This window comes from Oryctolagus cuniculus, chromosome 3 (assembly GCF_051225735.1).
Source record: "Oryctolagus cuniculus isolate XC-2025 breed Fujian yellow rabbit chromosome 3, ASM5122573v1, whole genome shotgun sequence".
NCBI classification, from domain to species: Eukaryota; Metazoa; Chordata; class Mammalia; order Lagomorpha; family Leporidae; genus Oryctolagus; species Oryctolagus cuniculus.
The window spans coordinates 118,421,196-118,435,651 of NC_142869.1; the positions used below are offsets into that span (position 1 = coordinate 118,421,196).

General features: G+C 40.0%; 1 protein-coding gene and 2 non-coding genes across 7 annotated transcripts in view; 2 read left to right on the plus strand and 1 right to left on the minus strand.

The window, feature by feature from the left end:
* UGGT1 (UDP-glucose glycoprotein glucosyltransferase 1) overlaps positions 1–14,456 on the plus strand; it is a 115,349-nt gene that overhangs the window by 21,694 nt on the left and 79,199 nt on the right. For all 5 annotated transcript variants that reach the window (XM_070071037.2, XM_070071038.2, XM_070071039.2 and 2 more), the window contains 7 exons: positions 2,673–2,785; positions 5,115–5,289; positions 6,187–6,283; positions 7,008–7,086; positions 9,490–9,590; positions 11,495–11,594; positions 13,314–13,374. In XM_070071037.2, coding sequence (XP_069927138.1) covers positions 2,673–2,785; positions 5,115–5,289; positions 6,187–6,283; positions 7,008–7,086; positions 9,490–9,590; positions 11,495–11,594; positions 13,314–13,374 — 726 coding nt within the window. The remainder of the gene's footprint in view (positions 1–2,672; positions 2,786–5,114; positions 5,290–6,186; positions 6,284–7,007; positions 7,087–9,489; positions 9,591–11,494; positions 11,595–13,313; positions 13,375–14,456) is intronic.
* Positions 1,389–1,520, plus strand: LOC127491913 (small nucleolar RNA SNORA2/SNORA34 family). The gene has a single exon (XR_007920840.1). It is a non-coding gene; the product is annotated as a small nucleolar RNA SNORA2/SNORA34 family (small nucleolar RNA).
* On the minus strand, positions 11,172–11,368 carry LOC127491899 (small nucleolar RNA SNORA73 family). The gene has a single exon (XR_007920827.1). It is a non-coding gene; the product is annotated as a small nucleolar RNA SNORA73 family (small nucleolar RNA).

Here is a 14,456-nt window from a genome sequence, read left to right on the forward strand (position 1 = left end):
GTCATCCATGTGGGAGACCTGGATGGAGTACTGGGCTCCTGGCTTTGGTTTGGCCTAACCCTGGCTGTTGTGGGTGTTTGGAGGAGTGAGCTAGCAGATGGAAGATCTCTCTCTTGGTATCTTTTGTTTCAGGAATGTTTTCTTGTTTTTTATTTTTTTTTTTTTAAACCATTTCTCAGTTTTTAATTCTGACTAGGTAATCTTTTATGTTTTAGATTATCTCTTTAATGCATTGTAACTTGTTTGAGGTAGTAGGTTACCTTTTTTTGATCTATCTTCTGGCTGTATATTCCTGATTGTCTATGCCTTTACTGTCCAATATGGTAGCTACTAGCTGTGTGTGGCTATTTAAATATAAATCAATTAAATTAATTGAAGTAAAGAGCTACCCCTTCAGTTTTACTAGTAACATTTCAAGTGCTCAGTAGGCACAGGTGTCACATAGCTACCAGATGAAGATTTTATCACTGCAGTAATCTCTCTTGCATAGGGATCGTCTATTATGAGTCTTACTCTATTCCTTGTTCTCTTATTGTAGCTTTGTAGAGTATTTGACATAGAGACTTCTGTTCATTTTGATGTAAAGTTAGTTTTCCTTGTATTTTAGAGGTTGGCATGGCTCCCTCTTCTGTTTATTTGGTGTATCTTACATTTTGAGGTTTACTTACCCTATTCTGTCCTGCACTTTTGTTTTCTGTGTGTCTCTCTCTATCTTTGTCCTATTCAAGTTTTAGTTTGCTCTCAGCAGTTGCTTCTTATAGAGAAAGGAGTTCTGGCTTATGAGTTTTTTGTTTATTTTTTATGATTTCCTTTTTATTTATTTGAAAGGCAGAGTTAGAGGAAGAGAGATAGATACACACACGCGTGTGTACGCGCACACACACACACCTCTTCCATCCACTGGTGCACTCCCTAAATGGCTACAATGGAGCCTGGAGCTTCTTCTGGGTCTCCAACATTGGTGGCAGAGGACAAAGCACTTGGGCCATCTTCTGCTGCTTTCCCAGGAGCATTAACAGGGAACTGGATTGGAAGTGGAGCAGCCAGGTCTCAAACTGGTGCCCATAGGGGATGCGTGCGTTGAAGGTAGAGGCTTAACCTGCTGTGCCATAGCGTCAGCCCCAGCCTTGTGAGTTTTGAGAGTTCAGAGTTGCCAAACTGCTCCTGCCCCTTTAAACTTCACAATGGATGCCTGGTGTTCAGCTAATGTTGGAGTGAACAGAATCCATTGGCTCACCATACTTTCCAATGAAAACCTGTTGGTTAGGTTTTCTGGTTCTCAGGGTTATCGGCTGTTGTTTTCTATGCTTCCCTCTGCATGCCTGCTTGTCAGTGTTTTGTGTGAGAGGGACTGTTTCCATCAAGTTTCGTCAGAAATGCTCTCTGTGTTGGCCCTGAATCAAGACCAGCAGTTCGCTGAGGCTGTTGGTTTCAAGCAGGAGCCTAAAGAAATGTCTTTCTATGGTCTGTTGACCATTTCAGAACTTATGTAATGGTCAATTCATTGGGAAGAAACACCAAAAAAAAAGAAAAAGAGCCAGAAGTGGTGTCTGTGAGTTTTTGAGTTTTCTTTCCGGCTGCTGTTTTCATGGGGGAACTTGGGAAGGTTGGAAAACTCTGCTGCCAGTTGCCACCTTTGCTGAGTTCTTTTGATTTTTAAGTAAAGTGTGATAATTGCATATTAAAAAATACCCTTTAATGCTACAGACTTAAACATTACAAGTAGTAAGAAGTTATTTGAGATTTGTTTCAAAATGATTAGATGGAGTGTAGTGGGAAGATAGATGAAGTAAGATCAGCCATGCATTGATAATTATTTTACTGGGTAATGCATTCATGGGGTTTATGGTATAGTTCTTTTTACTGTGGGTACTTTTCTGAAACAAAAAATATGAAGAATGTCAAGGGAAGTTTCAATATCAATTTCCATAGCATACTTTCCAATTCTCCCTCATCTTTTAATTATGTGTATTTCATATGTACAAAGAAAAGGACATCTTGATTTTGATAGGTTCATAAATAACATCAATACATGTATAAATATGCTTGCCTTTATGTCCGTTCTTTATTTCATCACATTATACTTGGTCTTCTCAAAGTGCCTCTCATTAACACTCCAAATTGACTTGTCTCTTTATTTCTTGGTGTTAATGCATTTAACTCCACATATAAACTCACTTCCCATTCAGCCTTTTCCTTGACTGTCTTACTGTGTACCTTATTAATTTTACTTTTCTGTCTATACTTTTTTTTTAGGCCTAGTTGTTTTTTACGATTCTGTGTAATTCTTGCTATTTCAGTGAGGGGCTTCAAGTTAATTTTCTGATTGTACTTCAATAGGGCTGAGCGTAGTTACACCTTGGCACTTAGAACTGACATTTGTAAGCTAAAGTTTCCATAAAGGACATCTTGTATTCTCTAGATTTCTTTTATTATTTTCTTAGAATCTAGAACTTGATCTAGATAGATCTAGAACTTAGATAGAATCTAGAACTTCTCTTTATGGGATAAATTCAGCACCTAGCCAATGGGTAGGATATTTGGTAGATGTTAGTTTTTTTTATTTATTGCTTTTATTTTATTATGATCTACTCACCTATTTAGAATATATATGTCTTTATCTCATCTTTGGATAGAAATTATAAAAATGTGTCTTGTGTCTTATGTGACAGATAGCAGCTGATGAGCTTCCATCAGAAGGATGTAGTTCCTTTTTTTCAGTGCAAGGAAAGAAGACTTGTGATTTCGATGCCCTTGAGACTCTTCTACTAACAGCGTCTGAAAGGTAGACTGTGTGTTTATTTTTCATGATTTCCTTATGCCTCTTCTCTGTTAAGCACACCTTCTCATTTTTCTCATGTGTCTTATAGGCTATGGGTGTAAGTGGTTTAGAATGTGGACTCTGGAACCAAATAGAGTAGATTTGAATCTCAGCTCCATCACTTAAAGTAGGAAAATTCCTTTTCCTCATCTCATTTCAGAATGGAGGTAATAAGAGCATTTAATATTATGGCTGTTACTTAGTAACAACTGAGAAATTACATAGGCCTTGTCATTAGCTTTGGAAGGAATATGGTGTGTATTAAAGCCACTGCCTGAAGTGATGAGATTAATTGTAATGATCTCTGAAGATATTAGTTTCAGGCCAGAAGACCTTTTAAATGATAATCGCAAGCCTCATTTTAATACTGAATTGTTAATTAATGTGTCTACATGTTTTGCCTAAAGGTAGACTGCCTGTGGTGGACAACTATGATAGGCACTTATTTTGCTTCTTGCTGGATCAACAACTCATCTGTACCTCCAGTGCTGTTATAAATATAATGACCATGATTTGTCTGTAGTGTTGGTTTGCTCTTTCAGAAACACGAATGCCTTTTAGGTGGTATAGATCTTTAGGGATATTGTCTGTCCAGCACGTGTCCTTTGCTCATGAAAAGGCATTAATTAAAAAAAAAATAAAAAAGAAAAGAAAGGGCATCAGTGCTTCTTACTCAGAGTGAAACCAAAAACACACTGTTCTAGTTGTCTCAGGGTCAGGGTGTGGACATTTGAGAATGGCTTTATGGACAAGAGATGATCTTTTGGGATAAACAAAAGTGATAGCATTGTGATTCTTTAAAAGACATTGTTTAATTTGCTACAGCAATAATGCTGACCTTTATAAGGAAAAAAGTGATAGCATCTCCTCTTCTGAGAGGTGGTAACTACTTTTAATGATTTGGCATATTTCCTTTTAGACTTTTTTCTATGGTTTGAAATTTCTAAAAGTAGGTGAGTTTATTCTTAGAAGAGGCATCTTTTCATTTAGTATGTGTAGGTGTACTTCATTGTGTTGAACACATGTGTAATAACTTATGTAAGAATGTCTCATAATGTGTGTTTTTTTAGACTTATTTATTTGAAAGGCAGAATTACAGAGAGGCAGAGGCCGAGAGTGAGAGTGAGAGAGAGAGAGAGAGAGAGAGAGGTCTTCCATCCTCTGATTCACTCCTCAAATGGCCTCAACGGCTGGAGCTGAGCTGATCTGGAGCCAGAAGCTTCTTCAAAGTCTTCCATGCAGGTGCAGGGGCCCAAACACTTGGGCCATCTTCTGATGTTTTCTCAGGCCACAGCAGAGAGTTGGATTGGAAGTAGAGCAGCCAGGACTTGAACCAGCACCCATATGGGATGCTGGCACTGCAGGGGGTAGCTTTACCTGCTATACCACAGGGCTGGCGGCCCCTCGTAATGTGTTCCTTACTGATGATTTATTAAAATGTTTCTTTTCTCCTCTTCCTCACTCCTCCATCCTGCTTCTTTCTCATTTTTTTTAAATTTTTTGCTATTGCAGTAAGGCTTTAGTGAGCACTTTTATTCATGTCTTTGAATATTTATTACAGTAGAGATTGGTAGATTGTGAAGTCTGTGCCTTAAGGTATGTTTATATTTTGAATTAATTAAGCCTCAAGAAGTTTTTTTGTTTTTTGAGGAGTTTTAAAATTTATGAGGAAACCTGAAATGTTAAATCCATTAACAGGAATATCATAGTAGTAAAAGTGATAGTGGGAGGAGACCTAACTGTAATGGGCAAGTTATAAAGTTATCCTCTGCTTTTTGTATTATTTGTGCTTATGTTTTCCAGTGAAAGGATAATCACATTCTATTTATCTGGGAGAAAATAAGTAAACAAAAATATTAGTACTTCTATTTGATGTGAATTTTCTCTGGCTCTCTTTTTTCTTCTCTAGGAAGTGGTAACAATTATTAATTAAAATCTGCATTTTATAGTTATTACATGTATTTATTTAATATATTTTTAAGATCATGAACAGATACAAAGGGATTTCACAAAATTTGTAGAATTGCAATGAAAAGATCAGTAATTTTGGCACCAAAAGTTTTGGAATTCACAGGCGTTTGTTTCATAATACGCTTTTCTGTGAATTTTCTGAAGCCCATATGTAAGATATACCTGTCTGTATTACTAAGTGTAACCTACTTAAGATTATGATACTAAGCTGTGTATAATCTTTACTTAAATTATCATAGCAGTACTTTATATTTTGTACAATTTTCAGTTTTAAATTTCTTCCTTAGGTTTAACATTTTAACCTTTCAATATTTATTTTCAGACCCAAACCTTTGTTGTTCAAAGGAGATCACAGATATCCCTCATCAAATTCTGAAAGCCCTGTGGTGATTTTCTACTCTGAGATTGGCTCTGAGGAATTTTCCAATTTCCATCACCAACTTATATCGAAAAGCAATGCGGGCGAAATCAATTATGTATTGAGACATTATGTGTCTGTAAGTATTGACTTATTTTACAACTGCTTAGATATTAATCTGTCCAACATGAGTTTAGAACATAAGCTACTAGTTTTCATCTTTATGAAATAATAGTTAGTTGAACTACTATTTTCTTTAGAATCCAGTGCTTTTTGTTAAATGTATTATTTATACATGTAGGTGCTTCGTTTCCCTTTCTTTTCTTTTTTAAAGATTTATTTATTTATTTGAAAGGCAGTTACAGAGAGGTAGAGGCAGAGAAGGAGAGGTCTGCTGGTTGAGTCCCCAGATGGCCGCAACGGCTGCAGCTGCACCAATCCAAAGCCAGGAGCCAGGAGCCAGGAATTTCTTCCGGGTCTCCCACATGGGTGGAAGGGCCCAAGTAGAAGATGTTCTACTGCTTTCCCAGGCCATAGCAGAGAGCTGGATCAGAAGAGGAGCAGCTGGGACTCAAATTGGCTCCCATATGGGGTACTGGCACTCAGGTGTCAGCTTTACCTGCTACACCACTGTGCTGGCCTCATGCCTTTCTGGAGAAATGTCAATTATGCTAAACAAATGGCCTAATAGGGACCAGTAGGTTAAGCCTCTGCTTTGAATGCTGGCATACCATATCAGAGCACCAGTTCCAGTCCCAGCTGCTCCATTTCTGATCCAGCTTATTACTAATGTGCCCGGGAAAGCAGTGGAAGATGGCCCATGTACTTAGGTCCCTGCTACTGATATGGGAGTCCCTGTTGGACTCCTGGTGTCAGCCTGGCCTAGTCTTTAGAGTTCCTTTTCAATCTTTTTGTTTTCCTTTTTGGCACCTTTTCCTTTGATAATGGCTGCTAGATGTGACGTGAATGTGATGTTGTGTACACTGTGTGCTGGGAAGAGCCAGGTGGTAATGGTGGATACTTGCTCTGCTTGCAGAATCCCAAGAAAGAACCTGTTTATCTCTCTGGCTATGGTGTGGAATTGGCCATTAAGAGCACTGAGTACAAAGCCAAGGACGATACTCAGGTGAAAGGTGAATTTGTAAAAATCAGAGCACTGTGTTCTCTTTCCTTCACATACAGGTTTTAGGGGAATCTGTTTCCATGATGAAAAAGATTCGATTTCTAGGAATAAGCTGAACCTGTGTTTGAATCTTTATTTTCATTTTGTGGGCGACTTTAGCAAAATTTTCTAGATTCTGTTTTCCTTCTGTAAAATGGAGGCAGTGATGTATGCCTCTTCAGGTATTTGGGAGCAACAAATAATATGCAAAAAGAATGAATTTAGCACAGATTTTTGCACAAAAATTTTTTTAGTTAGTAATAGCTGTTATGGATGTTAACAAATAGCCATTAATTTATGACTCCAGAGTGAAATCTTAAACTTTCCTATATTAATGAATAATTTTATGTTCTTTATTATTTTCTGTACTTGGAATGTTTTAACTATACTTCTTGTGATACTGCCGGGCTTGAGTTGATTCTTGCCGTCGAGTGTTATATACTGTTAATATATAAAGTTTTCCAAAATTAAGGAAAAAATACATTCATGTTCTAGGAACATAGGAAACATTAGAACACATATTCTGTTTATTTAAAGAATCATTTTAAAATGTTAGTTGACATTTAGCATTTTAAATGGTGTTGTAATTTCATGTGTTTCTGATTTTTTCTTAGCATTATTCAAATTTTGTGAGGTTAATAACATTTTAATTTCTAATCTTAGTATTTAGACATACATTTTTTGTGCTTTTATAGGAACTGAGGTAAACACCACAGTGATTGGTGAAAATGACCCTATTGATGAAGTTCAGGGGTTCCTGTTTGGAAAATTAAGGTATTATATTCTTTTTTTTTTTTTTTTTTTTTTTTTTTTTTTTTTTTTTGACAGGCAGAGTGGACAGTGAGAGAGAGACAGAGAGAGAAAGGTCTTCCTTTGCCGCTGGTTCACCCTCCAATGGCCGCCGCTGCAGCCGGCGCACCGCGCTGATCCTGGCAGGAGCCAGGAGCCAGGTGCTTTTCCTGGTCTCCCATGGGGTGCAGGGCCCAAGCACCTGGGCCATCCTCCACTGCACTCCCTGGCCATAGCAGAGAGCTGGCCTGGAAGAGGGGCAACCGGGACAGAATCCGGCACCCCAACCGGGACTAGAACCCGGTGTGCCGGCGCCGCAAGGTGGAGGATTAGCCTATTGAGCCACGGCGCCGGCTCAGGTATTATATTCTATGTAGTTTGGGAAATTCTCTTATTCTCTTTGAACTTCCATGCTTCTTTGCATTCTAAGCAGCATCTTTTTTTTTTTTTATGAAATCCCTCTTTTAAAAAATTATTTTTCATTTATTTGAGAGGGAGAGAGCAAGCGAGAGCCCTGTTCTGCTGGTTGACTCCTTAGATGCCTGCAATGGCCTCTACTTCTGCTGAAGCTCTGGGCTGGGAACTCAGTCCAGATCTCCCATGTGAGTGGCAGGGACCTAGGCATTTGAGACAGCACTGCTGCTTCCCAGGGTGTGCATTAGCAGGCAGCTGGAATTGTGAGAAGAGCCAGAACTCATTTTGGGTACTCCAGTATGGGACACAGGCATCCCAGATGGTGTCTTAACTACTAGACCAAATGCCCCATAAGCATCAGAATTCTAATTACTGTCCCAGTTGCAGATCTCCTACAGCATTTTATAAATGTAATCTAAAATGGATAAATAACTACTTAGTTTATAGTACAGTTTGCAATTTCCAGTTATTTTGAAGGCATTATTATTACTTAAAGATTTAATTTGTGTATTTGAAAGGTAGAATGACAGAGAGGGGAGAAAGAGATTTTCCACCTGCTGGTTTACTTTCCAAATGACAGCTGGAGGTGGGCCAGGCTGAACCCAGCTGCTCAGAACTCCATTTTGGGGCTAGTGCTGTGGCTCAGTAGGTTAATCCTCTGCCTGTGGCACCAGCATCCCACATGGGTGCCAGTTGGAGCACATTAGTAGGAAGCTGGATTGGAAGCAGGATAGTCAGGACCTGAACCAGCACTTTGATATGGGACACCAGGGTCAAAAATGGCAGCATGACCAGCAGTGTCATAACACTTGCCTCTGAAGCATATTATCATTATTATTTTTTAAAGATCTTTTGGAGAAGCATCGAGAGAGAGGACCTCCATCTGCTGGTTCACTCCCCAGATGGCCGCAATGGCTGGAGCTGAGGTGATCTGAAGCCAGGAGCCTGGAGCTTCTGGGTCTCTCCCTAGGGTGGTTTGGTGCAGGGGCCCAAGGATTTGGGCCATCTTCTACTGCTTTCCCAGACCATAGCAGAGAGCTGGATGGGAAGTGGAGCAGCACCCATATAGGATGCCAGCACTACAGGTGGCGGCTTTACCTGCTATGCCACAGCACCAGCCCCTGAAGCATATTATTTTAAAATTATACTGTGACTGCCTGTCTGTGCTGCAAGTTTATTTCCTTTTCTGGGCCTTTTAGTTTGTGGGATATAGTTACATTCCACTTTTTGATCGATACAATAGAAGAAATCAACTTGATTTGGCCTAGCCCATTTGGCCATCTGGGGAGAAAACCATTGGATAGAATATTTCTCTCACTGTGTCTCTCCCTCTCTCTCAGTAACTCTGACTTTGAATAAATAAATAAGTCTTAGAAAGAAGGAAAGGGCCGGCGCCGCGGTTGGGGCACCGGATTCTGTCCCGGTTGCCCCTCTTCCAGGCCAGCTCTCTGCTGTGGCCCGGGAGTGCAGTGGAGGATGACCCAAGTGCTTGGGCCCTGCACCCCATGGGAGACCAGGAGAAGCACCTGGCTCCTGCCTTCGGATCAGCGTGGTGCGCTGGCCGCAGCAGCCATTGGAGGGTGAACCAATGGCAAAAGGAAGACCTTTCTCTCTTGTCTCTCTGTCCACTCTGCCTGTCAAAATAAATAAATAAATAAATAAAAATTTAAAAAAAAGAAGGAAAGAAAAGCAATTAGCATTTTTAAAAAAATAGGCTAGTGAAACACTGCAGGTAAAGTTGAAGTCCCTTTGTTACCACCCTGCCTCCCCTCCCCAGGGAGTCACTGTTGTAATGATTTATCTTTAATCTGTCGAGTTTATGATTTTTAAAATTACAAGGAAAAACTTGAATTTTTTTCCTTTTTGTATAATTCATACTAGGATCAGGAGGGGAAGATAGATTTGTGGTCATCTGTTTGAGTGTGCTTTGGGAAAGAGAAGGCCGTGGGAAGGACTGATTACTCTTTCTTTCAGAGATCTACATCCCGACCTGTCAGGGCAGTTGAAAGAACTCAGAAAGCATCTTGTGGAGAGCACCAATGAAATGGCCCCTTTAAAAGTTTGGCAGTTGCAAGGTAATAACATCATAGACACAATGTTAGCCTACTTTTGGGCCTAAGTTTGTGGTATTAAAAATGTACAATTTGAATTTAGTTGCATGTTTTCACAGGATGCCAGATTTTAAACAGAGTCATTAACTTTGATTAGTCCTAGAAGAAAGTCCTTTTGTAGACAGGTAATGCTGCATAAAAGTAATATGTGAGTGCAAGAATTTTCTGTGATCAAATGTGTAAGCTTAGAACACTGAAAACATGTTGGAGTTTTTATGTTCCTGTATGTATACATTTCTTAAATTATATATCAATAGAATGTTAAAGGCACATCAGTGTGTAGGATGTATCTGTACTTTCTGTTCCATAGAATTGTTTTTTTTCCTAACATAATCTACTAAAAGTGTTAATGTTATATTTTGTAAATTCAAAGAAGGAAAGGATTTGGGCTTGATTTAATTTTTTTTTTTTTAATTTTTTAATTTTTTTTTTTTTGACAGGCAGAGTGGACAGTGAGAGAGAGAGACAGAGAGAAAGGTCTTCCTTTGCCGTTGGTTTACCCTCCAATGGCTGCCGCGGCTGGCACGCTGTGGCCGGCACACTGCACTGATCCGATGGCAGGAGCCAGGTGCTTCTCCTGGTCTCCCATGGGGTGCAGGGCCCAAGCACTTGGGCCATCCTCCACTGCACTCCCGGGCCACAGCAGAGAGCTGGCCTGGAAGAGGGGCAACTGGGACAGAATCCGGTGCCCCGACCGGGACTAGAACCCAGTGTGCCGGCGCCGCAAGGTGGAGGATTAGCCTTGTGAGCCGTGGTGCCGGCCTTGAATTAATCTTTGCTAAATGTGTTAGTGTGTGCCCTGATATTTTATGCAGGTACTTCAGGGATGGTTTAATAAATAGGGATCTGTGGAGTGAATAAAATCAGAAATTAAATCATGGGCACATCCCTGTTATGATTCTTTTTTCCTTTTTTTTTATTGTCATGTCAGCTTTTTTTTCCATTCATAAAGACATTACTAATTTAGTTCAGTTTTCTTAGCTGACCTGAAAATATTTTCATAAGAAATCAAACCCAACATGGACCTTTTTAAAGATAGCTAGCTTCTCATGTGCTTCTGCATGCGTACCAGGCAAGTATTTGTAAACTCCATTGTCTACCTGAGAATGGTGGAAAACAGCCAAATAATATGTTAGTGCCATAGTTCAAATTTTGACTTTGTAGGGACTCAGAGGGGGTCTCTGGTTTATTTTCTTAATGGACCTACCTACATGCCTTCTTGAATTCCTTATAAAATTCAGTGGTCTCCTGGTCAAGTATGAGTAGTCTTTTTAACCACACGAATCCTTAAGGGCAATTTTGAAGGAGTTGAGTATGCCCCCAGAATTTCCAGATAGGTGCCAAAGATTTTTCAAACTCTCTTGTATTACAAAGTTTTAGGAAAAAAAAAATTTCTTTAGCAACTCTCCTTGCTGAATAGAGAGAGGTATCAGTGACAGTGCCCAAAAGTCAGGTATGACTTTTCTCTTCAAGAACAAGTTATTTGGAACTGTGAGTGAATTTTGCAAAACAGTGCAGTAAAGCAAGTCAGATGAACTTAATCCCAATTTAGTGCATGGTTTGTCTCCTCCGTCATTGTCCACAAAACTCTGAGAAGTGATAGGAATATGTGGGTGCAGATTATAGGCCCAGCTTCTCTCCAGTGACTTTGAAAGGGTCTGTTCATGGGTCAGAACCCTGTGCTCCTCTGTGCCATTGGCACCAAGCCTGGGGAGAGTGACCTCCTGGGATATCCACCTTGGATTGGAATGGTTGCTTTCCGAGGCATTCTTAATTGTCAAGAAAAGGATGGGAAGTAAATGTGGATTTCTTTTGCTTTTCATTGCATTAGATTAATATGTTTTGCGTTTTATTTGGCATTTTTGCAGATCTGAGTTTCCAGACTGCTGCCCGAATCTTGGCTGCTCCTGTTGAGTTAGCTTTGGTGGTTATGAAGGATCTTAGTCAAAATTTTCCTACCAAAGCCAGGTAATAAAGAAGTTTTAATGCTTTCTTCTCTTTAATATAATACCCAATTGTCTTTGTGTTTACATGCCAAAGAGGTAATTAAAATACAAAAGTATTAGAACACAGCAATTCTGTTGCCACCACTAGCACTGTCCTGAGAAAGGGCAAGACCAGTGGTGTGAATGGATGGTGCCGATTATTTTCCTGACACTGCCACTTTCTAGATCTCTGACCTTTGCAATTAAATGACCTCTTAACCTCACTTTCCTCAGCAGTAGATGGGAATAGCAATCCTACCTTTAAGTTTTGGATGGATCGCAAAATCCAACACTTGTGAATGTAACTAGTCTAGAGTCTGGCTCAGATCTTAGGGCTTTGCTTCCAGAAGGGTGTTTTAGACACCATCGTACTGAGTCTTGATGGAGAAGCTGAGTCGTAGAGGCTAAGCGTCTCGTTCATCGTGCAGGATATGGTTATCAGCCTTGTGATATTGCTTTGGATTCTGTGATGTTGCTTTATAATTCATAAATGTGTCAAAGAAACTGCTAAAGTTTTTTTGTTAGGAACTGCTAACTTAAATGGTAGCCATTCCTTTTTTTTTTTTTTTTCTTCTAATTTGCAACATTGAGTGAAAGGAAGATGGGAGTGAGAGATAAGAGTTAGAGAGAAATCTCCCAACAGCTGATTCACTTGCCAAATTCCTGCAACCAACAGTTCCATTCTGGTCTCCCATATGCGTGGCAGAGGTCCATATACTTGGGTCATGTTGTGCTGCTTTCTGAGGTACATTGGCATGAAGCTGGATTGGAAGTGGAGTAGCTGGAACTCAGACATGTTTTCTGATATGGGGTTTGGATGTCCCAAGTGGTGGCTTAACCTGCTATGCCACAAAGCCCACCCTGCATGGTTGCCATTCTTCTTTTTGAGAGTCTATATAGAATCTTTTGACTTCATATGTGAGATATTTTATAAACAAGTTTATTTTTTACTATATAAAAAATAATAGATTTTATAAATCATGCAGAAAATCCATATTTAAGGGCTTGGCACTGTGGCACAGCAGGTTAAAGCCTAGCCTACAGTGCTGGCATCCCATATGGGCACCAGTTCAAGTCCTAGCTGCTCCATTTCCGATCCAGCTTCCTGCTAATGCTCCTGAGAAGGCAGCAGAGGATGGCCCTTGGGCCCCTGCACCTACATGGGAGACCTGGATGAAGCTCCACGCTCCCGGCTTCAGATCAATTCTGGCTGTTGCGGCCATTTGGGGAGTGAACCAGCTGATGGAAGACCTCTCTCTAACTCTGTCTTTCAAATAAATAAAATAAATCTTTTAGAAAAAATCCATATTTAGTCCAACATTTGGAAATGCACATCGTTTCACTTCCATCATAGGGTGAACCATCCGTTTGCAGCTTGGTTGAGTTGTTGTCCTTCAGTCTGTGAGGAGTAACAAACATGTACAGGAGAGACAGATACACATATTCAGCTGAGAACCTGGAGACAGCTGCCTCTGCTTTAAAATGATCTGTCAGCAGCTTTGCTTTGGTGTTGCAGCTTCACAATAAAGAAACATGCACATCTGAGAGGAGAGAAATACATATGTCAATTGTAAAGGTTGAAGGTTTTCCCTTTTAGTTTTTTGTAATTTATTGAGCATATATATCATACTTAAAAATAAGGAAAATGGTGACATTTATGTCAAATGTTAAACTGAAGACTGATAATGTTTTCCTTCCTCAGAGCAATAACGAAAACAGCTGTGAGTCCAGAACTTAGAGCCGAAGTGGAAGAGAATCAGAAGGTATTAACTGGTGAAAAATAAGACCATTTGTTTTGTATTGTATCTTTAAATATGAAGATGTCTAAGTTTAACCTGTGGCATTTAATAGTATTACACTTCTCTGTCAAAGATGGTAATACTTTTTGTGCATTTCTGTAATGTTTGCATTTTTAGTTGTTTTTTTTTTTTTTTTAAGATTTTATTTATTTGAGAGGTAAAGTTACAAACAGTGAGAAGGAAAGACAGAGAGAAAGGTCTTTCATCTGCTGGTTCACTCCCCAGATGGCCACAATGGCCAGAGCTGAGCTGATCCGAAGCCAGGAGCCAGGAGCCTCTTTCAGGTCTCCCACACGGGTGCAGGGTCTAAGTGCTTGGGCCATTTCTACTGCTTTCCCAGACATATTAGCGGAGAGCTGGATCAGAAGTGAAGCAGCTGGGACTTGAACCAGTGCCTATATGGGATGCTGGCGCTGCAGGCGGAGGCTTAACCTACTATACCATAGTACCAGACCCTTACTTTTTTAACAAAACCTTTTTTCTGGGAAGGATTTTTATCCTCTTTGCTGAGAATTTGATTGGTTGTCAATATTTTTTTTTAGGAGATCTTATTGTCTCTGTTTCTAATTTGAAAGGCAGAGACTACCGTCTGCTAGTTCGTACCCCTAATGCCTGCAATGCCTGTGGCTGGGCCAGATGGTGGCCAGGAGATGGGGAACTGAATCCAGATCTTGCCTTTGAGTGATAAGAACCCAATCATTTGAGCCATCACTGCTGTCTTTCAGGGTCTACATTAGCAAGAAACTGGAGTCAGGAACTAGAGCTAGGATTTGAACTCAGGTTCTCCAGTGTGGGGTGTGGCCATGTGAACTGCTAGACCAAATGTCCATCCCTAGTTGTCAGATTTCTTTTATTTCCATGAATTTTTGTTGCTCGTGGAGTCTCCTTTTTATGGTATTTTTTCTCTGCAATATCTACTTCTCTTAAGGTGCAAGTTTTTGTTTTGGTGTCTCGTCTTCAGTGGAGAAAGCCTCCCTGAGGTGCCTGATGGTCTGTGACGGTTGCTCACGTGTGAGCCTCTCGCACTGAGAAGCTGTTTGGAAGCC